Below are 25,164 nucleotides of genomic sequence, written 5' to 3'. Positions count from 1 at the left end.
GGTAGGGGATTTCAGTGGGTGGGGGCCAGTGGAGAGTTGGATCAATGGGATAGGGTAAATGGGGATTTGGTATGTGGGGGTTAGTGGTAGGGGGTTCAGTTGGGGAGGTCAGTGGGTGGGGACAGTGGGATAGGGTCTGTGGGATAGGGTCAGTGGGTGGGTCAGTGGTAGGGCTTTTCAGTGGGGGAGGTTAGTGGAGAGTTGGGTCAGTGGGATAGGGTCAGTAGGGGGTCGGTGATGGGGTGTCAGTGGAGAGTGTTTCAGTAGGGGGTCAGATCATAGGGGTTCTGTAGGGTGGGGGTTCAGTAGGGTAATGCTAGGTGATTGGGGAGGGGGTGGGGGGGTTGGGGTTGCAGTTGGTTGTTGGAATGGGCCTCATGCCTCATTCCTTCCAAGCTCACCTTGTGAATGCCTCCAAGCTGGCTCCCCAAAGCTGCAGAGGTTAAAGGTCAGAAACAATGGGATCATTCCCTTAATTGGCCCCTTAGGGTGCCATAACTGCTCTCTGTTTGGGAGGTTCATCCTTCGCCCTGCCCTCCAACGGCAAAATGCACCACACCCTCTCCATCAAGTCCCAACCGCTCTGTCAGCTGCATATAGCAAGTCACAACCTGCCTTTATGTAGCACATTTAATGTGAAAGTTGTCCCGAGGCCCTTTGTAGGAGTGTTGTCACCGAGCCACAGATGGAAAAAGGTGGTGTGTGGGGGCGGGGGGGTATGGTCCAAGAGAGAAGTGGTCAGGCAGATCATTCAAGTAGAGGAGAGAGAGGCACAGCATTTTAGCGAGCAACTTCCAGAAATTGTGATGAAGATGAATGAAGGTATAGTCAAGGTTGAAGGGACGAAGGAAATGGGGACAATGCCAATTGGAGGAATGTAGAGTCACAAAGGGCTGTAGGGCTGATGAAAGCTGCAGGGGGATTGAGGACCAGAGATGTTTGAACACGAGGATGAGAATTTTAAATTTAATAACCTTCAAAGGAAAAACTAGAAGATCAAAACAAGTAACTTTGGGAGTCAGTGTGGCTGTACAGGTGAAATGAGAAATTCCTGAGAAAGTGTGGTGGTGACTCAGTGATGATGAGCAATATAAAATGGGGTTTTGATGGTTTGGGTGTGTGTCCTGCACTCTATGATGCAAACTGGCCAGTGTATTCCCAGAATAATCTACTTTTACTTATGATTTACAGTTTTGCAGTTCTCCATACTTTCACAATGACAGAAATAAAATTACCAATGAATGAATAATGTGCATGAATCACAGAAGGTAGGTCTGCAGGTACAACAAGTAATTAGGAAGGCAAATGGAATTTTGTCCTTCATTGCTAAAGGGATTGAGATTAAAAGCAGAGGGGTTATGTTGCAGCTGTACAAGGTGCTGGTGAGGCCACACCTAGAGTACTGTGTGCAGTTTTGGTCTCCTTACTTGAGAAAGGATGTACTGGCACTGGAGGGGGTGCAAAGGAGGTTCACTAGGTTGATTCCGGAGTTGAGGGGGTTGGCTTATGAGGAGAGACTGAGTAGATTGGGATTATATTCATTGGAATTCAGAAGATTGAGGGGGGATCTTATAGAAACATATAAAATTATGAAGGGAATAGATAAGATAGAAGTAGAGAGGATGTTTCCACTAGCAGGTGAAGCTAGGACAAGAGGGCATAGCCTCAAGATTAGAGGGAGCAGATTTAGGACTGAACTGAGAAGGAATTTCTTCACCCAGAGGGTTGTTAATCTATGGAATTCCTTGCCCAGTGAAGTAGTTGACGCTACTTCAGTAAATGCTTTTAAAAAAAAGGTAGAATTTTTTTGAACAATAAAGTAATTAAGGGATATGGTGAGAACGTGGGTAAGTGGATCTGAGTCCATGAAAGGATCAGCCATGATCTTATTGAATGGCGGAGCAGGCTCGAAGAGCCAGACGGCGTACTCCTGCTCCTAGTTCTTGTGTTCTTGTGGCAGCAGTGATGTATGAAGACAGATCGGATCAGTTATGACTATATTCACTGGAGTTTAGAAGAATGAGAAACAATCTCATAGAAATCTATAAAATTCCAACCGGATTAGACAGGATAAATGCAGGATGTTCCCAGTGACCAGGGGTCACAGTTTAAGGATACAAATTAGGCCATTTTGTGCTGAGATAAGGAGAAATTTCTTCATCCAGAGAGTGATGAGTCTGTGGAATTTTCTGCCACAGAAGGTTGTTGAGGCCAGAACATTGAATGGTTTCAAGAAGGAGTTAGATACAGTTCTTAGGGTTAAAGGGGTCAAAGGATATGGGGAGAAAGAGGAACAGGGGCTTGAGTTGGATGTTCAGCCCTGATTACATTGAATGGTGAAGCAGGCTTGAAGGGCTGAATGGCCCATTCCTGCTCCTGTTTTCTATGTTTCTAAATGACTAAATGTTTAGAGCCTTAATGATGAGGCAGAACCATGACCAAGAAGGAAGCAAGTCCTGAAGTCCTGATCTCACTCCTTTGTGGGATGTCCTAGCCCAAATATCAGTAGGTCAAGAATCAGCCTGTATGCTAACATGAAGACCCGTGATAGAAGGTCATGACCCTGAGGAGACATCACCTTTGCCTTAGGGGCAGCCAACAAACGACGAATCTCCTCCAGCTCACAATCCTCCAATGTATCTGTCATTCCTCTCATTGTTGAATGTTGAGCATGGCTTGACCATAAGCGTTTGTGCCTTCGGTTACCTCATTCTGAGCTCTGAATTCCTTCCCTACATCTGTCTGCCTCTCTAGCCCACTTTCCTCCTCTAAGTAACTCCATAAAACCTACCACTTTGAACAAAAGTTTGATCACATCTCCCTGTGTGGCTGTGGGCCATGTTTTATTTAATAACGGTCATAAGTAGTATGGTTTCATTATATTAAAGGTGCCTTATGAATATGTATTTTATGCTAAAATTTGGGGACAAATGTTGCGTAAATATCCATGGTAGACATAAAGTCAAGGCATGATCTCAGTAGGTGTTTGCTTGGATTTAATTTGTGCTGCTGCTTTGTGTGCTCGGGATTTCACTGCACACACAATGTACAGGGCTAGTTAGCGTGTCTGTAAAAGTGACCTTTATCATTGTAACAAATCTTTTTGGTACAGAGTCCGTTTCGACTGACAAAGGTGATCCTGTGAAACCTGTCATACTTCAGCCACTCCGAGTGAATTTGCACATCAGAGAACCATTCCTACAGTGTGAGTGCAAATTATTCACTTCCACACTGATCGAGTATTCCACATAAATGTTGTAGCATTAAGATCCAGCTAATACCCGTCTTCCGAATTCAGAAATGCACTTCCCAACATTTGTGATTGCAGATCTATAAAACGTTCTCGTTATTCAGCAGAATAAGGGTCACGTTCTGTGTAACTGTATAGGGTCACTGTTTATTCAGGGTAAAAGTTTATTTCTTCATCTTTTCATGGGAGGTGGATGTTTCTAGTGATACCAGCAAGTGTTGACCATCCCTAAATGCCCTTGAGCTGAGTGGTTTGCAAGTTTCATGTAGACCAGACAAGATTAAGGCCAGAAGATTTCCTTCCCTAAAGGATATTAGCGAGACAGATTGTGAGATGATTGCGTTATGGTACTTGCCAGTGAAACTAGTTTTCAGTTACAGATTTATTAATTGAATTTAAATTCTGCCAGCTGCTGTAGGGAGATATGAACCATATCCCTGAGCCTCTGGATTGCTAATTCAGTGACATTACTACCACCTCTGTGTCTCCCCAGTCACAAACTGTACCGAGTTATAGAGTCACACAGCATGGAAACAGACCCTTCAGCCCAACCCGTCCACGCTGACTATAATCCCAAACTAAAGTAGTTCCACCTGCCTGCGCTTGGCAAATATCCCTCCAAACATTTCTTATTCATGAATTTATCCAAATTTCTTTTAAACAGTGTAACTGTACACGCATCCACCACTTCCTCTGGAAGTTCACTCCACACACAAGCCACTCACACAAAAATTGTCCCCGATGTCTTTTTACATTTTTTCTCCTCTCACCTTAATTGTATGCCTCCACTCTTCAAATCCCCCAGCCTAGGGAAAAGACACCTGCCGTTCACCTTATCTATACCCATCGTTACTGTTTGTTCAGAGCAGAGTGGAGCATTACTGACTGCACAGTTATACAAGTTCCCAATCGTCTGTCTGTCTCTGCAGGGTGCTCGCAGCTGAGTTTTGATGTCAACACGGCACACCGATTCCTCTCCCTCTCCAAAGGTAACCGTCGAGTTTCCCACAAGGACACGCAGAAATACCCGATACACACTGACCGCTTTGAGAAGGAGTGGCAGGTGATGTGCCGTGAGAGTTTCAGCAGTGGCCAGCATTACTGGGAGGTGCTGATCAGCAGTCAGTGGGTCTACCTCGGAGTTACTTACAGAAAAATCAGCAGACGGGATGCTTCCGCCTTGATCGGCAGGAACAGTGTCTCCTGGGCCCTGCAACTCTTCGACAAGAGCTATTCGGCTTGGCACGCCAACCAGGAGGTCAAACTGCAACCAGCAGCCTACAGTCGGATTGGGGTCCACCTGGACTACACCGCTGGGACCCTGACGTTTTACGGCATCACCGATACCATGACTCCGATCCACACTTTCCAGTCGGTCTTTACTGAGCCGTTGTATCCTGTCATTTGGGTGGGGGAGGATGTTGTTGCAACACTCTGCTGCCTCCGTGAGGATAGAGGCCCCTTTTCCAGAACAACACGGGATGAATATGGGAAATAAAATAAAGGCATTTATATATAGCACCTTTCACGACCCCAGGATGTCCCAAAGCATTCCACAGCCAACAAAGTCCTTTCCAAGTCCTTTCGCACTGCAGGAAACATGGCAGCAGAGCAAAGGAAGATCCCAGAAATAGCTGCATGATACTGTCAGATAATTTTGTGACTTGAGGGATATAAATTGGTTCTGACACCCCCTTTCTTTGCTAAATAGAACCTGTGTGATCCTCAGTGTCGATTTGAGAGAGAGGGGAGTTTGTGCCCGAGCCCTGTGTAGGTGCGATGTGATTCATGACTTTTGGGTTATTTATTTCTGGGTTATTTTGGCGGGGTTGTTGTGAGGGGGGTTTGTGGGGGGCACGGGGGTGTTCCCTGGACCTTCTGACAGTTGATTTGGTGTTGCATCTAACAGTAAACAGGTTTTTGGTGGAGGAATACACCATGTGGTAGCATGGGATTTTCTTAAAAGCCATCCCAAGACTTGATTTGGGATCTTGTAAAATGGGAACTTGTGACTGGAAAGTTTTGAGAAGAAACAGTCCAGATTTCAATGACAATGGAAAAAGCTGACTAAGCCTCAGCCATCCCAATTAAACATTTGCTGGAATTAGAGTGCATAAGCACCTATTCATGTGACCCTTGGATTGGGTGCTGGCTGGGGGGCAATCAGGTTTGTTTGACAGGTCAACTCGTAATAGATCCTTCGGTCCAACCAGTCCATGCCAACCATAATCCCAAACTAAACTAGTCCCACCTGCCTGCACTTGGCCTCTTTCCATCCAAAATTTCTTATTGATGTCTTTATCTAAATGTCTTTTAAACATTGTAACTGTGCCTGCATCCACCACTTCCTCTAGAAGTTTGTTCCACACATGAATCACTCTCTGTGTAAAAACGTTGTCCCTCATGTCTTTTTAAATCTTTCTCCTCTCACTTTAAAAATATGCCCCTTGGTCTTGAAATCCCTCACCCGAGGGAAAAGGCACCTGCCATTCACCTTACCTATAACCATTATTATTTTATAAACTTCTATAAAGTCACCCCTTAACTTCCTACACTCTAGTGAAAAAATTCCCAGCAAAGAGGAAACATTTTCTGTTGTTAAACAGGACTCTAGGAGAGTACAGACTTGCAGCCAGAGTTGGAAGTCAGTGTGCAGCAAAGTTTTGTAGCTAAAAGTTGCAAAGAATCCAAAAGACAAAAAGGAAAGGAGGGTCTTGCTATTTTTTCCTTGCAATCGAATGAAATAAATGATGTATGTCCATAACTCCTGCTCTGTATGTTCACACACTGTTGTTAATAAACCTAATGATTCATATCCAGTTTCATCTCTTGAAAGTCTTTTCTGGTGACTGAAAGTTTGCTGAAGGGTTTACGTGCTCAAGGCATGGTGTCGAGTTCCAATCACAAGCAGTAGTCACTGTGTTATACTGCAGGTAAATGAAAGAAGTGCTTGTAATTATATATCGCTCTTCACAACCACTGACATCTGAAAGTACTTCACAACCAGTGAAGTATATTTTCTGAATTGTAGTCACAGTTATAGGGGATACAACAGCCAATTAGTGCAAACTCCCACAAACAGCAAAAAAAGTATGTTTGTGCAATTCTTGAGAGATAAATATTGACCAAGACGCCAGGGAGAGTGTCCTTGATAACACAGTGTGGAGCTGGATGAACACAGCAGCCCAGGCAGCATCAGAGGAGCAGGAAAGCTGAAATTTTGGATCGGGACCCATCTTTTGAAGAAGGGTCCCGGCCTGAAACGTCAGCTTTCCTGCTCCTCTGATGCTGCCTGTCCTGCTGTGTACCTCCAGCTCCACACTGTGTTATCTCAGACTCCAGCATCGGCAGTTCCTACTATCTTTGAGGGAGAGCTCCCTTGCTGTTTGAAAACTGCCATGGGATCTTTTATATCCTTATGAAACGGCAGATTTGGATTTGGTTTAATGTGCCTTCTGAAAGGTGGCACTAGAAACAGCGCAGTGCTCCTTTAACCCTGTGCTGGTATGACAGCAGCTTGACAGAGAGAGAGAGAGTGCTAGCACTGAGCCATTGATGTGTATAAAACACTTGTGTACCTATACGTTTTCTCTCTCTCTCTGTCACACGAATTCTGTATCACGCCTACACTGAACATGTTGCATTGGCATGTCTAAGTTTGCGAAGTGTGAGCAATCTTAAATCAACAACAGTTCTCAGGATAGCAATACCCTTTCCTGCCTGACTTGTGTGCTCAGGCCACAGATAGTTCGGTTGCCTCTCTCTCTGTCTCCGCTTGGCCAAGCAGTGCCTGTGACAGGAGAGTGATTTGCGTTTTGTGACAACATCTGATGAAGATTCTCGAGAATCAAAGCCTTCGACTGTTGCCGCTCGGTTCAATGTCTCGCTTCTGCCTTTTCCCAACAGTGAGAGCCCAGATCCCCTTTCAGAGCGGTGTGCAACTAGTTAGTAACAGAATGTATCAGGCAGATGATTCACAGAGAGAATGCAGGTCGAGGGAACACAGGAACAACAATTCATGATTATACAGCACCTTCAGTGGGGTCAAGAATCCCCAGTCACTTCACAGGAGTGTTATAAAGCTGCATCTCCCATCACCACATTGGGACAGGAAGTCTGTGCCACTGCTGTCAACATGTGCATCTGGAACTAAAGGCATTTGTGCCACATGAGGCTTGCAGCAAACTTGCATTCATACTCCTTCTGCCCACTCTAATCCCCATTCCAGTCCCTGTCCAAACTCCCTATTCTAGAGCCACTCCACTCTAGTGTCCAGCTCCAATATGGTCCCCATCCCCACTTGCACCCATCCCTTATACACTGCCCAGCCCTGCTCAGCACAGTGACCGGAATGCCAAGGCAGATTGTGACCAGATGCAAGTCTATGTCTCTTTTATGTCCCAGTTTTGAATCTGCGTGACAATATAATTGTGAGACGTAGTTAGTTACTGAACCATTGGGAAACTCATTTTGTAATAGTTAGGGCCATCATGATGTTACTGAAACAGCCCGGGCCATCACTCAAGCCAACCTCCCAGCCATTGACTCCATCTACACTTCTCATTGTCGCAGAAAAGCAGCTAACATTGTCAAAAAGCCCTCCCACCCCAGTTATACTCTCTTCCATCAGGCAGAAGACATAAAAGCTTAAACACATGTACCAACAGGTTCAAGAACAGCTTCTTCCCTGCTGTTATTAGACTTCTGAATGGACCTCTCTAATTTCAAATCTAATGTTGACCTTGCCTTTATATCTCTCCTGTACAGCCAAAACTCTGCATGCCTCGCTTTGTTCAATCAGCCTATGATCTGTACGAGTTTGTATGTTATGATCTGCCTGTACTGCTTGCAAAACAAAACTTTTCACTGTACTTAGGTACACATGACAACAATGAATCAAATCCAAAGGTGGTACCTCTGGCAGTGAGCTCCCAGGGACTGCGTGGGCAGTGATCATGGAAGAGGTAGAGGAGGAATGTTACGACAGAAACTATTTTAACACCGCGCCACAATGAGATGTTGGAGACCACAACCAAAAGCTTGGTTAAAAAGAAGAGATTTTAATGAACGTTTTGTAGAGGTGCGGAAGGAAATCTTCAAGTTTAGGGCCCGGTCAACTGAAGGCTTGGCCAATAATGACAGCAGAACTAACATCAGTGATATTCAGGTGGATAGAGATTTTGGAGGGTTGTAGGGTTGGGATAGATGACAGAGGTAAGGATAGGTGAGGCAACGGACACATTTGAAAACAAGGAAGAGAATTTTAAAATGGAGGAGTTACTTAATTGGGAACCACAGTAGCAATTAGCAAAGAGCCTGATTGTTGGGTTGGTGTGAGTAAGGACACAGGGTTTTGGATAAACTGTAATATTATGGCACATTACTCAGAAGTGCTTGGAATGGTTAGATCTAAAAGTAACAACAGTGTGAATGAGGGTTTCAGCAGGGAGTGATCCGAGATGGACAAAGTCAGGAAATGTTAGGGAAGTGCACAGGAAGTGATGGCAGGAATATATGGTTGTAAACTCGCCTTGGGTGACAAATATGGCACTGAGGTTCTGAACAGTCTGGTTCAGCCTCAGAACATTGGGGAGAGGGATGAGTTAGTGGCTGGGGAACAGCAGAATCGAAGAGAATGGTCAGAGTTTTAACTTTGGCTCCAATGGCAGTGTCAGCTGACTGGCAGATTGAAAACCCGCACAGTCACGGACCACTAATACCTTCCATTCAGGTTTACTAACCAAGGGGAGTGGATTATGACCCACATGTGACTGTGCAATCCTCTCCTTGGCACAAGTTGGCTCTGATAGACCTCAAGTCTATCATGTGATAAAGTACATGTGACTAAAAAAACCCCTGCAAAATAGAATGTTAAAGCAACAGTGAAGGGAGGGAAGTAAGCTCAAGTCATTAGAGTCCTATCAGATGATAGGGCTGCTCTGTCATTATAGAGGGACAACTGGTGGTGGTTTAACCTGAAGATCACCATACTACAGAGGTGAGAGGCAAGGTGGAGAAGGAGAGACCTTCATGGTAAACTCAGGCATGGCCTCATGCTGTTGGCATCTCTCAGTGTTGTGTAAACCAGCTGCCCAGTCACAGAATCTCTACAGTGTGGAAACAGGCCAATCAGCCCATCAATTCCTCACCAACCCAACAAAGAGCATCCCAACTTGACCCACCACCCTACCATACCTTATCCCTGCATTTCCCATGGCTAACCCAGCTAGACTACACATCCCTGGACACTATGGGGCAATTTAGCATGGCCAATCCAACTAACCTACACATCCCTGGACACCATAGGGCAATTTCCCACAGCCAATCCACCCTACCCTGCCCTGCACATCTTTGGAATGTGGGGGAAATCGGAGCACCCAGAGGAAACCCACACAGACATGGGGAGAATGTGCAAACTCCACACAGACAGTCGCCTGAGGGTGGAATTGAACCCATGTCCCTGGCACTGTGAGGCAGAGGCGCTAACCACTGAGCCACCATGCCTCCCTAACCAGTCACTAACCAACCTCGGAATGAAAAGTGAAGTTAGTGTGAGGAGATGGTTTGGATAGTTTAAAACCACTGGATATTATTTCCTACAGCTTCCCTGGTGGCCCAGCAAGGTACTGCATCCAATAGAGCTGAAGTTTGTAAGGTCGCAGTTTAGATGAAAGCAAAATACTGCGGATTGCGGAGGTCTGAAATAAAAGCAGCGTTTTTATCCTTGTTTAGGTTTTTAGTTGGCATCAGATTGAATGAATGAATGCCTTCTCTTCCTCCCCCTGCACCTATCTTCTTCCTTTCTTTACTTTTCCTGGTTCACAATTGCACTTTCGCAACATGAGTCTGACCCTAGTTCCCTCTCAGTAGTGACAACACCATCTTCCTTAGTCCGATCATTAGCAGCAATGTGAAAATGAAAAAGTTAAACCATTTCAGCCTCATCCACATTGCAGTAAATTTACCATCATCGTAACTGCATCGATATGCCCCAGACCAGAACTTGGATAAATGCTCCAATGACTATGGGAGCCGCTAGTGGTTAATTTTCTTCTTCCTTAGTTTGACTGGAATAGCATTGCAATGATACATAAACAGAGAAAGGCCAATATTTCCTTTCAATAAATGTTAATTTATTACATCTTTGGGTAAACATCCTATTATCATTGGATGAAGAGTCCAGGCCCGAAACATCAACTCTCCCGCTCCTCTGATCCTGTCTGACCTGCTGTGTTCCTCCACCTCCACACTGTATTGATCCCATTATCATTCCTAACAGCAATATTAAACCAATCTGTTTATAATGCTCTGGACTTGTTCTAGCTCTCTTTCTGTGGGACAACTGCACTGTTGGATGTGCTGCTTTTCAGCTGAACTGAGGACCCATCATCTTGGGAAAAGATCCCAAGGCAGTGTTTCAAAGAACAAGGCAGTTACCCTCAGTGTCCCCATCAATATTCACCCTCAACCAACATCTAAATAAAAAACTCAATGGTCTTATCGTTGTAAATGCAGCTCAGACCATCACGGAAGCCAATTCCCCATGCATGGTCTCCATTTACACGTTGCTGCAGAAAGGCAGCCAACTTCATCAAAGACCCCTCCCACCCTGTAACACTCTCTTCCTCAGGCCGAAGATATTGAAGCTTGAACACGCACCAACAGATTCAAGAACAGCTACTTCCCTGCTGTTATTAGACTGCTGAACGGATCTCTCTAATTTCAAATCTAATGTTGATCTTGCACCTCCTGTGCAGCTGTCACCTTGTATGTCCTGTCTAAACACCCTATGATCTGTACGTCCTCATTTGCTGTGATCTACCTGTACTGCTCGCAGAACAGAACTTTTCACTGTACTTAGGTACGTGACAACAATAAATAAATCAAATAAATATTGGCACCATATTGCCCTTTGTGGGAACTTGCTATGGGCTAATTAATGGTATTATTTTCTGTATTACAGCAGTGACTGAGTATAGTTCAAAAATCTTTCATTAGCTATAAAGCACTTCGACATAGCCAGTGTTTGTGAAAAGCGCTATGTAGAACTTTTTTTTAAAATCAGGATCACATTCGCAGTCTGCAAGTCCTTTGATGTTATTAACTTTGCCCTAAGATCATTAAGAGAGAAGGTTTGTCCTCATTGCCTTTCTGTCATAAATGTACAGTATCTTTCTTGAAGCTGGTGGAATCCTGTGCGGCTGTCAGATTGTTGAAACTCAGAAAACAGGAGGAGATGAAATCAATGCCTCTTTAAGCCTTTACTATACAGCTAACAGACAGACACAGATGTCATTCCAATAAAAACCTACAGGAATGTTGGTAGCTGGCTTGTGAAACTGGATGTCAAGTATGGGTGGAGTTCCTATGAAATGAGAAGTTTTTAAATTTTCTTTAGAAATGAGGTTTAAAGCAGATAAATAAAAGAGGAGTTATATAGGTGTTGAGAAATCTCGAGTTATTCAATATATCCACTGTATTTGCTTGGAGATATATCTTTGTGAATCATTAACTTAACTTTCAGGACTGATTCCAAGTTTCTCTTTCAGTTCTCTGCTTGCCCGGACTTGGTGAGGGTTGGGTTTTCTCTCTCTCTCTCGTTCCCTGAGGAATGGCGATGTCGAAAGTCTCCATCTCTGAAGCCAAGTTAGCCTGCGCGATCTGCCTGGATCTCCTGAAGTCCCCTGCTACCATTCCCTGCGGGCACAACTTCTGCATGGAGTGCATCGGAAGATGCTGGCATCCGGAAGGGGGTTCAGAGACTTTTAGGTGCCCTCAGTGCCGGGAAACATTCAGCTCCAGGCCCTCCCTCTCCAAGAACACCATCCTGTGTGAGATAGTGGAGGACTTGTCTCATGCTGACCCAGTTTGTGCCTCAAAGGAGGCTGTGGGCTCCCAGGGTGTGCTGTGTGACTTCTGCACTGATGAGAAGCTAAAGGCCGTCAAGTCATGTGTGGTCTGCATGGCTTCATACTGCGAGGTGCACCTACAACCCCATAGCAACAACCCGGTCTTCAGCGATCACCGACTCATCGATCCGGTCAGGGACATCGAGAGGAGGAAATGTCCCACCCATCGGAAACCCTTGGAGGTTTTCTGCAGGACTGATCAGAAATGTGTCTGCTGTTTGTGTGCCATCAATGAACACAGGCAACATGAGACCGTGTCTGTGGAAGAGCAAGTGAGCGAACTGAAGGTACGGCAAACATTGTTTCCAAACAAAAAATGCACTGTGTACAAACATACAGCCTGGCAGGTACTGACTTGAAAGAGGGAAGGCAGGGTAACAGTTGCTTACTGAGTTGAAATCATTCTTTTTGATACTTTCTACGTGCTACCTATTACCGCTGCATGTGAAGGAGTTAAACTCCATTGAGAAAGGATTCTGACACAAATCTGTTTGTTGTTAGAAGCAAACTGTGTGAATTATACCCAAAGTATCCCCAGCTGAGTTTTTTTTTTGCCTTTTTTTTAATCATTTGCTGACTGACTGTATATTTCCAGCCCCTGCGGTTTTGATTCCAAATTTCAAGCATGTGTGATTTATTTTCCGTTTAAAAAGGCTCTTTGTTTTCATGGTTTTACTGATTGGCATCCCGTTTAAATCCACATGCTTTCAAACGATTCCTCAACAGACTCAAGCCTGGAAATAGATCTCTAGACTCCACAGCTCCCAAAAACTCTGGCTTTATCCTTGTCATTCTATACTACATTTTTTTCAGCTTCAACAGGCACTTGAGTCAGCTGAGCTGCTACCAGTTTATATAGAGCAGTAGATGCTCAGGCTGGAATCTATCGAGGGGCTACAGGGGTTTATATATAGAATAATAGACACCCGGGAGTGATTACAGACTGGAATGTGATCAAGGGGTTTGAATAGTTTATATTTGGAATAATAGATACCCAACAGTGAGTAACAGACTGGAATCTAATAAAGCATATCGAATGGCTTATATAGAATAACAAATACCTGGGGGTGAGTTATAGACTAGTAGCTAAACTGGCGGTACTGTGTGTTTGTATATAGATTAATGAGTGGGTTACAGACTGTACGCCACTGACGGGGTTCAATGATTTTATATATAGAATAACAGATAAATCTGGTTGCGATGACACCACACCTCAACTATTCCAGAGTCAGGTGACAATCAAGACAGTGTATTACTCTAAGTTTTGTCAGCTAGTTTGAAATAGATAGGGAGGGGAAGGGAAATCGGGGGAGAAAAAAGGACCAGGAGGAGCATTCAGGCATGACAAAGGTCAGCCTAACACTTAAATTGAACAATCTTTACTCTTCATACACCCCAGACTGTTAACGTGGCTCATGTTGATAATTAACAAGAGATTTGCCCTTCGGTTTGCTTACTGTACCAGTTGCAGAGTTTACACCATGTTAGCGTGTGAACCAGCATTTAGTCAGATTCCTGGCACCATGTGACAATGTTGCCTATTAATGGGAAATGCCTCATTTTAGGGACACAGTTCAGGACACCATGAACTATAAGCCCCCTACCACTTGTCTGCTCCCTAACATTAGAAGGCAGCCGATAACCTCAAAAACAAGGGGACTGTAATGCAAGATATTGCACTTAACATCCTCACTTTGTTGACAAGATCCATCATTGATATATCAAAGCAAAATGTAGCAGATGCTGGAGATAGTCAGAGTCATACAGAAACAGAAACAGATCCTTTGGTCCAACTCATCCACACCGATCAGACATCCTAATCTGACCCAGCATTTGGCCCATATCCCTCTAAACCCTTCCTATTCATGTACCCATCCAGATGCCTTTTAAATGCTGTAATTGTACCAGCCTCCACCACTTCCTCTGACAGTTTGTTCCATACACGCACTGCCCTCTGTGTGAAAAAGTTACCCCTCAAGTCCCTTTTAAATCTTTCCCCTCTCACCTTAAACTTGTGCCCTAGGTTTTGCACTCCCTACCCTGGGGAAAAGACCTTGGCTATTCACCCTATCCATGCCCCTCATAATCCTCTATAAGGTTACCCCTCAGCTTCCGACGCTCCAGGGAAAATAGCCCCAGCCTCTCCCTATAGCTCAAACCCTCCAATCCCGGCAACATCCTTGTAAATCTTTTCTGCGCTTTCTCAAGTTTAACAACATCCTTCCTATAGAAGGAAGACCAGAATTGAACACAATATTCTAAAAGTGTCCTCGCCAATGTTTTGTACATGTTATGACCTCCCAACTTCTATACTCAATGCACTGACCAATAAAGCCAAGCGTAGCAAGCGCCTTCTTCACCACCCGATCTACTTTTGACTCCACTTTCAGGGAACTATGCACCCACACCCTTAGGCTTCTTTGTTCAGCAACACTCCCCAGAACCCTACCATTAACTGTGTAAGATCTGCCCTGATTTGCCTTCCCAAAATGCAGCACCTCACATTTATCTAAATTAAACTCCATCTGCCACTCCTCGGCCCATTGGCCCATCTGATCAAGATCCCATTGTACCTGATCAGGTCCTGGGGATTTATCTACCTTTATGCATTTTAAGACCTCCAGCACCTCCTCTTCTGTCAGATGAACTCTTCTCAAGACGTCACTATTTATTCCCCCAAGTTCCCTAGCCTCCATGTCCGTCTCCTCAGTAAATACTGAGGCCAAATATTTGTTTAGTATCTCACCTATCTCCTGTCGTTACACACACACACACACACACACAGACACACACACACACACACACACACACACACACACACAATGACCTTTAAGTTGTCCTATTCTCCCTAGTAACTCTTTTGCCCTTAATGTATTTGTAGAATCTCGTTGGATTCTCTTTAACCCTATGCCAAAGCTATCTCATGTTCCCTTTTTGCCCTCCTGAATTCCTTCTTAAGTATACTCCTACTTATACTCTTCTAGGGATTCACTCGATCCCTGCTGTCTATACCTGACAAATGCCTCTTTTTTCTTGACCAGAGCCTCAATTTCTCTAGTCATCCAGCATTCCCTACACCTCCCAGCCTTGCCCTTCACCTTAACAGGAACATTCTGCCTCTGAACTCTTGTTATCTCAGTCTTAAAAGCCTCCCACTTCCCAACTGTCCCTTTGCCTGCAAACAACCCTTCCCCCCAATCAACTTTTGAAACGTTTTGGTCTTACTCCAATTTAGAACTTTAACTTTTTGATCTGGTCTATCCTTTACAATCACTATTTTAAAACTAATAGAAATATGATCACAGGCCCCAAAGTGCTCCCACACTGACACCTCAGTCACCCGCCCTGCCTTATTTCCCAAGAGTAGGTAAAATTTTGCTCCTTCTCTAGTAGGTACATCCACATACTGAATCAGAAAATTTTCTTGTATACACTTAACAAATTCCTCTCCATCCAATCCTTTAACACTATGGCAGTCTGTGTTTGGAAAGTTAAAGTCCCCAACCATTACAACCTCATTATTCTTACAAAACTCCTTATATATTTGTTTTCCAATTTCCCACTGACTATTGGGGGAGTGGGGACCTGTAATATTATCCCAGTGAGGTAATCATCCCTTTCTCATATTTAAGTTCCACCCATGTAACTTTATTAGATGATCTCCCAGGAGTATCCTTCCTAAATGCAGCTGTAATGTTCTCCCTGATCAAAAACACTACTCCTTGAAATAACTCCACAGAGGCCAGTATCCCATCACCAAGTCACCCTTTATTTACATGGGGAGAGTCCTTGACACTGACCCAGCTCCCTCAGAGCCAGCTCTCAGAGTGAGCAGAACCTCTGACACTCCTGTTTATATCTGTCAGCCAGGGCTCCCTGTTTGGACCAGATTAACAGCCCCAATCAGGGAACTTATATTCTATGAGGTCCAGCTGACTGACCTCATTATAGTCACTACATCCATCCCCCTCTGAGTCCAAGGACAGATGCTGGTTCCTCTTTTTTTGTAGCTCCTCCTCTGGGGGATATTTTAGCCCCGGGTCAGGTTCCTCAGACTCTGCCTCTGATACGGGCAGCGTGTAATGTACAGTAGCTTGCCTCTTGGGCCCAGAGCACCTTGGGGAAGGAATTCACTCTCCTTTTCAGGCAGCAAAGGTGTCAAGGCATCCACTGTGTCCGTCTCTGATTCCGAGGTAGCATCAAAGCTTGATGGAGAGTGGGAACCTACGGGTTTTGGAACAGTCGGAACCGTAGTTTAGGAGCTGGGCACATTTTGTTCCCACGCTGTTTGCGAGTTTCCAGCTTCTGTACGGTTCACGTGCTTGTTCGGGATTGTCGCACGAACCCAAACTTTAAACGTCACTGGACCTGACCGCGCGTCGACCATGCCTCTTACCCGTGCAGGGCTGTTCCTGTGGTTTGAGACCAAACTTTTTCCTCAATCACAAATTGTCTCTTTCACTTAGTGAGTCTCGTAACCGTCATTGATGTTCCTGATCCAGTTTCACCATTGCCCCCGCCCAGGTCAAAGAAGATCAGGTTCAACCGGGCAGGGAGTCTTCTCCCCATGAGCCAATCTGCTGGAGCTATCCCTGTGGTTGCATGAGAGGTGGTCCTATAATCCAATAGGACTGGGACAGTTTGGTATTGAGTGAAGCTGTAGGCTGTTTCTTTAAGCCTGCCTTCCAAGTTTGGACTGCTCTTTCTGCCAGACCATTGGACAATGGATGGTATGGAGCTGTCCTTATATGCTGAATGTCATTCAACTTTAGGAAATACTCAAATTCCCTGCTAGTGAATGATGGCCCGTTATCTGTGACAAACATTTCCAGGACTCTGTATTGTAAAAGATGTGCATGGTTTTTGTATTGGCGTCCCTGTGTTTGACAAATGAACTCTATCATATCCAACCACTTTGAGTGGATGTCCACAATGACTAAGAACGTTGAGCCCATGGAAAGACCTGCATAGTCGACATGTAATTGAGACCAGGGTTTACCTGGCTATTCCCGTGAAAGTGGGGGAGCTGCTGCGGTAATTTTTGTCCTTGTTGGCACTCTGGGCACTGCCCCACTAACTGCTATATCTGTGTCCTATCCTGGCAACCAGACATAACTTCTTGTCAATATCTTCACTTTGAAAATCCCTGGATGACCCTAGTGGACATCAACTAGTATCTGGCGGCGACCTTCGCTCAGGACAACCACCCTTGTTCCCCGTAATAACATGCCGTCCTCTTCTGTGAGCTGCTCTCTCTGGTCCAAAAAGGTTTCAGTTCTGGTTGTGATTTCCCTTTGGTTTCTCCCATTACCACCAGCTGTTTCAGATTGGCCAGGACCGGGATCTTTCAGTGTCCAACTTCAGCTGTCACTGGAAATCTGTCCAGGAAATTTAAAACCATTACAGTCTCTTCCAGTGGCAGTACCACCGGTGGTGTATCTGCCAGCAGGAGGCAGCTCAATGCATCCACATTCCCTACTTGGCCTCCCGGATGGTGTTCCAACCTGTAATTATATGCACTGAGTATTGTAGCCCACCGCTATATTCCGCCTGAAGCTGTGGGTGGCACTGCTTGGTCCTCTTTAAATAGACCTAGCAGGAGTTTATTTTGCATTATTATTACAGATTTGCATCTGTAAAGGTATTGGTGATACTTCCTGACTCCAAATATGACTGATAAACCTTCCTTCTCTATCTGGGCGTATTTACACTCTGCACTGGCCAAAGACCTGGATGCATACACTATTGGGTGTTCCTCTCCATTGGGCCACCTATGAGCTAATACTACCCTGATGCCATATGGGGAGGCATCGTGTTTCAATACCAGATCTCATTTGGGATCACAGTGTCCAACACCTTAGAGGATGATAGCTGCTTCTTCACTTCCTAAAAGCTACGGCTTGGCTACATGACTATTTCCAAGGTGACCCTTTAAGAGTTGATGCAATGATGCCAGGATGGGGGCCAGGTTATGTATGAACTTTCTGTCATAGTTCACCAGCCCTAGGAGAGACCTAAGCTCGGGTACAGACATGGGAACTGGGGTACCTTTGATCTCCCTCTTATCTTCTAATGGGTGTAACCTGGTCTTGTCAACTCTGTAACCCAAGTAGGTCACTTGGGGTCCCTGGAACACACATTTTTCCCTTCTAAGGTGTACACCCGCCTGGGAGAAATGTCTAAGGACTATGTCCACGTTCTCTAAGTGCTCCTTATTGGTCTTCCCTGTCATTAGCAAGTCATCCAGATAAATGGTGACCTGGGGTAGACCTTGTAAAATGTTCTCCATGGTCTGCTGAAAAATTGTACAGGCTGACGTTACCCCAAATGGCAGTCTCGTATATTAGTACAAACCCTTATGGGTATTAATTGTAGCATACATCTGGAATTCCTCATCTAGCCGCAATTGCCAATACTACATGGCACTTGGCCAGCTTTGTGAAGGAGCCTCCCCCTCCCCCCAGCCAGCGTACAACTCCTCTATGCAAGGGATTGAGTATCTGTCCCAACCATTTACTGTTTGTTTAAAATCCCCACAAAGGCAAACCCGCCCACTGGCCTTCACAATCTATACCACTGGTGCTGCCCAGTCCATAAACTGGACCAGTTTGATGATTCCTTCAGTTTCCAGCCTCCTGATTTCTGCCTCTACTTTTGACCGTAAGGCAAATGGCACTGGGTGGGCCTTGCAGAATCATGGAATTGCTATCCTGGTCAACATGCAAGGTGGCCTTGGTTCGTAGAGTCAAAAAGTAATACACCATGGAAACAGGCCATTCGGCTCAAGCTGGTCCATGCTGATCATGGTGCCCACTCAGCTAGTCCCAATTGCCTGCATTTGGTCCATATCCTTGTAAACCCTTCCCATCCATGTATCTATCCAAATGCTTTTTAAATGTTGCTATTGTATCTGCCTCAACCACGTTCTCTGGCAGCCCATTCCATATACACACCACTCTCTGTGTGAAGAGGTTGCCCCTCAGGTCCTTATTAAATCATCCCCTCTCACCTTAAACCTATGCCGTGTAGTTTTCAATTCCTCATCTCTGGGAAAAAGACTATGCATTCATCCTATCTATGCCCCTCATAATTTTATACACCTCAATAAGGTCACCCTTCATTTTCCTACATTCCAAGGAATAAAGTCCTATCCTGACCAACCTCTCCCGATAACTCAGGCCTACTAGTCCTTGATAGCTCCTTTGATAGTCCCTAGACCTTCCTGAAAAACCTCGAGGTACTTAATTAGGACATCACTCAGGCAGCCATTTTCTGATGGAAAAACGTTGTGCCAGTCAAGGTGAATCTTTCTCACCTAATTTTGCCCCATCAAGCTTGGGCCAGAGCCTTTTACTACAATCAGTGGGAACTGAACCAGCTGCTTCTCATAAGAGACCAGAACCAAAGTTGTACCCTCAATCTGTAAAGGTTCCCTGGTATAGGTTCTCAATCTAGCCAAGGTCTTGCACAAACTTAAGGTTTGGAGTCCAGAGCGAATCTTGTGAAGGACTGGTTCTGTAATCACTCATACAGCTACATTAGTATCGACCTCCATTAGATACAGGTGACCACTTAACCAGACATTCATTTTTATTGGTTCTGATTTGGATGTTGCTAAGCAATTTAACTGTTCCAAACCAGCTGTAGTGGACTTTTCAGGGTGTGCACTCTCCTGGATACCAGCCTATGAGTTCTCTTCCTCATTTAGGTCTAGTGGGACCCTTTTGCTGTCTCGAGTCCCACATACCAGCAGCAACTACAATGGCTTGCTGGCTTGGATTCTGAAGAAAATTTTAACCATTTGGCTGAGGCTTGGCTTAGTTTTGGGTTTTGCTGTGGGCTGACCTAGAGTCCTTCTGTTCAGGATATGTCCCGAGTAAGGACATGCAATTGCCTTCATTCAAATGATGTTCCACAAGCTCAGTCAGACTGGTGAGGGTGCCCCCCACATCCATCGGAATACACTGCAGCTCATGTGCTCCACTTGCTGCATTTTCCAATGACAAAGCCAGTTGTGGTGCCTGTTTGAAGTTTGGGCTTCAGCTAATAGGCGCTTTTGCATGGTTACATCAACAATCCCACATACCAAACTCTCAGCATCTCACTAAGGGTTAAACCAAGGTCACATGTCTCTGCCAGAAGTCTAACCTAGTCAAACAAAAAAAAAATCACAATATAGATTCCTCTGGTTCGCGAATTGCCAAATAAAACTATGGAGTTTCAGAATTAGAGGAGGCTTCGGGTCATAATATTCCTTAACTAAAGGCCTTGGTATCTGGTGCCTCAGGAAACATTAGGCTCTTAATAACTGAAAAAGCTGTGGGTCCACAACTGTCAGGAAAATTACTTGTTACTTTTTGTCAGCCCCAGTGTCATTTGCCCAGAAATAATAACACATTATTTCCATAAACTGGGCCCAGTATTTGGCAGCAGGATCGAATGAGTCAAGCTTCCCAAATAACAGCGTGCTGTTAGAATTACTCAATTCAACTCAAAGACAACTATTGTAAGCAAATTTCTTCAGGAGCGTGCTTTTCTCTCATCACCACTACAATAACTCCACAGAGGCTGGTATCCCATCACTAAGTCACCCTGTATTTGCACGTGCATGATATTTGATACTGACCCAGCTCCCTCAGAGCCAGCACTCAGAGTGAGCAAGACCGCTGACACTCCTGTTTATATCTGTCAGCCCGGGCTCCCTGATTGGACAAGATTAACAGCCCCAATCAGGGAACTCATATGACCTTGTTACAATCACTACAACAACCCTCCTCTCTTGCCACCCCCCCCCCGGCTTTCAAACCTTCCTATAACATCTATACCCTGGAACATTAAGCTGCCACTCCTGTCCATTCCTGAACCATGTCTCTGTAATAGCTATGGTATCCCAGTCCCATGTCCCCAATCATGCCCTGAGTTCATCTGCTTTACTTGTCAGGCCTCTTACATTGAAATAAATGCAGTTTAATTTATCTGTCCTACCTTGTTCTCTGCCAAGCTCTTGTTTGCTTTGATTATTTGCCTTGCTCCCTTTATCTATTGTACCAGCCTCGGCCTTTTCTCCTTCCTCTCTATTGCTTTGGTTCCCAACACCTCCCCTGCCCCCTTACTCGTTTAAAGCCTCCCAAGTAGCTCTAGCAAATTTCCCTGCCAGTATATTAGTCCCCTTCCATTTCAGGTGCAATCCATCCTTCTTATACAGATCACTTCTACCCCAGAAGAGTTTCCAATGACCCAAAATGCATATCCTTCTCCCCTGCACCAGCTCCTCAGCCACTCTTTCATCTGCTCTATCCTTCTATTCCTACCATCACTAGCATATGGCACCAGGAGTAATCCAGATAAGACTACCCTTGAAGACCTACTTTTTAACCTCCTGTCTAATTTCCTTTATTCTGTCTGCAGAATCCCAACCTTTCCGTACCTATGTTATTGGTTACCAACATGTACAGTGACCTTCTGCTGGTCACTCCCCCCTTTCAGAACATTCTGCACCTTCTTCAAGCCACCCTTGATCCTGGCACCACACCATTTGATCCCACCCTCGGGTGACTGTCTGTGTTGGGTTTGCACGTTCTCCCCGTGTCTGCGTGGGTTTCCTCTCACAGTCCAAAGATGTGAAGGTTAGGCTGGATTGGCCATGCTAAATTGCCTGTAGTGTTCAGGGATGTGTAGATTAGGTAGGTCATAGGGGGATGGGTTAAGGTTGGTGTGGACTTGTTGGGCTGAAGGGCCTGTTTCCACACTGTAGGGATTCTATGATACAAAACTCAGTAGGAACACAAATGATGATGAGAAAAATTCTGCAAAAGGATATCGATCGGCAAGTGAGTGGGCAAGATCCAATGTAAGGTAAGAAAATGCAAGGCTGCCCACTTCAGCAGGAAGAACCGAAAAGCAGAATAATATTTAAACGTAGAGGCAGCACAATGCTACGGCACAGAGGGATTTGTTGTGCTTGTATACGAATCACAAAATGTTAGCGTTGTGATGGTACTGTACTTTTAAGAGAGATGTGTTCTGCGCCGTTTCTGTTGCAGAGAAGTGTTGCTACATTGGTGCCAAGATACCTGTTTCAGGCAGGCAGTTGGTAAAAAGGTTTTAACTTTGCTTTCAGTTAGTAAGAAGGTTTCTGCTGCTGTTGAGCTGACAGCTTGAATTCCTGACTGCCAGAGTCTCAGATGAGAGGCTTCCTCTTTGAAATAAAAAGAAGTAGACTATTTCATTCTGCTGGACTGGAGATAAGCAGCACGTGAGAACCTGAACTGTTTTGCTAAATTGCTTTGCCAATGTCGTGTTTATGGGATGCTGCTTACATTAGAACAATTGATGATGAATAGTTAAGTAATACATTATCTTGTTAAGCATTTCTATAAAGTTATGCCAGATTCTTTTTGTATTTAACTGCTTTGTAAGATTAAAGTGTGTTTTGATTAAAGCCTAGTGGTGGAATTGAATCACATCTGGAACACACCATCTTACACTTGCCTTTAAATCAATGTAAAAGTAAGGGTCTAAGCTATCTCCTTACTATATTTTGCGTTGGGGATGGGGGCCACTGGTCTGGTCCATAACAAAATTGGGGGCTCGTCGGGATTAAACCCTCTAATTCTGGGTTAGGTTTAGGATTATTGGACTCAAAGACAGTGAGTGGTGAGTGTTGGTGTTCTCTTTTTGGGTATTGCATTCGGTTGGGTTAGATAGGGTTTGCCTTGTGTAATAATGGCTCTTTCAGAGACTGAGAGTTTCCTGGGGGAGGAAGAATTCATTGGGGGTGGTTTCCAGAAGGTGAATGAGGCAATGCTTTCAGAAGACAAGCTGATGTTGAGGTTGCAAGTGTCTGTGAGGAAAGGGGAGATAATTGCTGCAAAAAGCATTTACAATTGCCAGGAATGCAATCAGAATCATTAGAAATAGCTAAAATTCAATTGCAAATGACTCAGCTTGAATTAGAGGCAATGGCAAGGGGAAAGGGGAAGGGAAAGGAAAGAATAGCCCTGGCAGAAGAAAAGGAAGAGAGAGAAGAAAGGGAAAAAGAGGGAACGTTTGAACTTTAGATGTTGGAACTGAAAAGTGAAAGTCAACTGAAAATGGCACAGGTAAAGGTATATGGATGGAGTAGTGATGAGGACAGTGATGGAGTGCAAACTATTGCAGCCAAAAGCCTGGTGGGGATCTGTTTAAGGATGTCCAAGCATTGTCAAGATTCAACGAGAAGGACATAGAAACCTTTTACATTTCATTTGAGAAAGTGGCTAGACAAATGAAATGGCCGGTGATCCATGTGGGTACTGTTTATTCAAACAAAGTGGGTAGGTAGAGCTAATGAGGTGCTTGGGTCACCATCAAAGGAGGTATCTGAGGAGTATGATAAGCATGAAGCCATCTTAAGTATTTATGAGCTAGTGCTTGAAGCCTACAGACAAATGTTTCAGGGATCTAAGGAAGAAAGCTGGTCAAATGTACACCGAATGTGAAAGGATCAAACAAAGTAATTTTGATAGGAGTGGGTAAGGGCATTGAAAATAGATCAGACCAGCTCTTAGATTGACTGTTATTTTGGAGGAGTTCAAAGATTCATTCCCTGAATTAGTGGAAGAGCAGAGAGTTAAAACTGCAAGATTAGCAGCAGAAGTGGCAGATGGTTCTGAGTTGGTTCATAAATCACAGTTTGACTTCTGACATCAAATTCATTCTACGGGGAATAGCAATCTGGAAAAGGGAAATCCTCCGGTAGTAAAGGAGAAGGAGATCTCATTGAAGATACTAAAGATAGTTTACTGCAGGTTAAAAAGGACACTCATAAGGGTGGGAAGAAAAGTTTAAAACCTTAGGTGTTTTCACTGTAATAATGTAGAAAACATGAAATCTCAGTGTTGGTGGCTTAGAAGAAGCACTGGGAAGACAGATTTGGGAAAACAGTTTTGTTAAAAAATTCTCGGTTCCGGAAATATAGTTTATCCTCGGTAATGATATAGCTGGATCACAGGTGGGAGTGATGCCTACTGTGGTTGAAAAGCCATTGAAAAACAGGCAACTGAAGAGTTACAGGAAGTATATCCTGTGTGGTAACAAGGTCACAAAGCCACGGGTTGAAGCAGGAGGTAGAATCAAGGATTGAAAGATAAGGAAGTTATCAGAGACCATGTTTGATCAAATGGTTGAGAGAAAAATACAAGAACAGATGGAGGACAAAGTGGGTATTTTTAGTTCAGGGAAGTTTGCTGAATTACAACAGGAAGATGGAAAGACAAAGCAGTTGTATTAAAAAGCGTACACAGAAGACAAATCTGAGAGTATCCCAGCATGTTACTGTCTTAAAAATGAAGTCTTGCTGAGGAAGTGGAGACCATCACATACTCAGGCAGATGAGAAGTGGGCAGAAATTTTATTACTGGTGGGTTATAAAAGGAGCTGTTGTGGGTGGCACATGAAATGCCTGTAGGAGGTCATTTGTGAGTAAGGAAAACTCAAGCCAAAATACAAAAACATTTCTTCTGGCCTGGACTGCATCAGGGTGTGATTGAATTTTGCTGGACATGTCACATGCGTTAGCTAAAGGAAAACCTCAGGCAGTGATAAACCCAGCACCCCTATTACCCATTCCTACATTTGAGAAACCTTTTACAAAGTGTAATTAGGAAGTCAAATGGATTATTGATCTTCATTGTAAGGAAAACAGAATATAAAATGGTTTTGTTCCAACTGCACAGGGTCTTAGGCCACATCTGGAGAATTGTGCACAATTTTGCTCTCCTTACGTAAGAAGGGATATATTTATATTGGAACCAGCTTCGAGAAGGTTCACAAAGTTCCTGGGGTAGAAGGTTTGTCTTTTGGGAAAGGTTTGAGCAGGTTGGGCCTTCACCCGTTGAAGTTTTGAAGAATGAGAGGAGATGTCACAAAAATAAATAAGATTTTGAGAGAGAAACAAATTACTGCAGATGCTGGAACCTATACTGAAAACAAAAAGTGCGGGTGATCACAGCGGGTCCAGCAGCA

General features: G+C 44.4%; 1 protein-coding gene and 1 pseudogene across 1 annotated transcript in view; both read left to right on the top strand.

Moving 5' to 3' along the window:
- Positions 1 to 6,065, top strand: part of LOC109922466 (tripartite motif-containing protein 65-like) — a 17,049-nt gene extending 10,984 nt beyond the window's left edge. Inside the window, exons 4-5 of the mRNA XM_048610772.1 lie at positions 3,113 to 3,205; positions 4,180 to 6,065. Of these exons, the coding sequence (XP_048466729.1) occupies positions 3,113 to 3,205; positions 4,180 to 4,748 (662 nt within the window). The 3' untranslated portion in view covers positions 4,749 to 6,065. The remainder of the gene's footprint in view (positions 1 to 3,112; positions 3,206 to 4,179) is intronic.
- Positions 6,066 to 11,635: 5,570 nt separating this feature from the next.
- Positions 11,636 to 25,164, top strand: part of LOC125485906 — a 32,708-nt pseudogene continuing 19,179 nt past the window's right edge.

Source organism: Rhincodon typus, chromosome 23 (assembly GCF_021869965.1).
Source record: "Rhincodon typus isolate 14 chromosome 23, sRhiTyp1.1, whole genome shotgun sequence".
Lineage (NCBI taxonomy): Eukaryota > Metazoa > Chordata > Chondrichthyes > Orectolobiformes > Rhincodontidae > Rhincodon > Rhincodon typus.
This window is presented reverse-complemented; position numbering and strand designations above follow the sequence as displayed.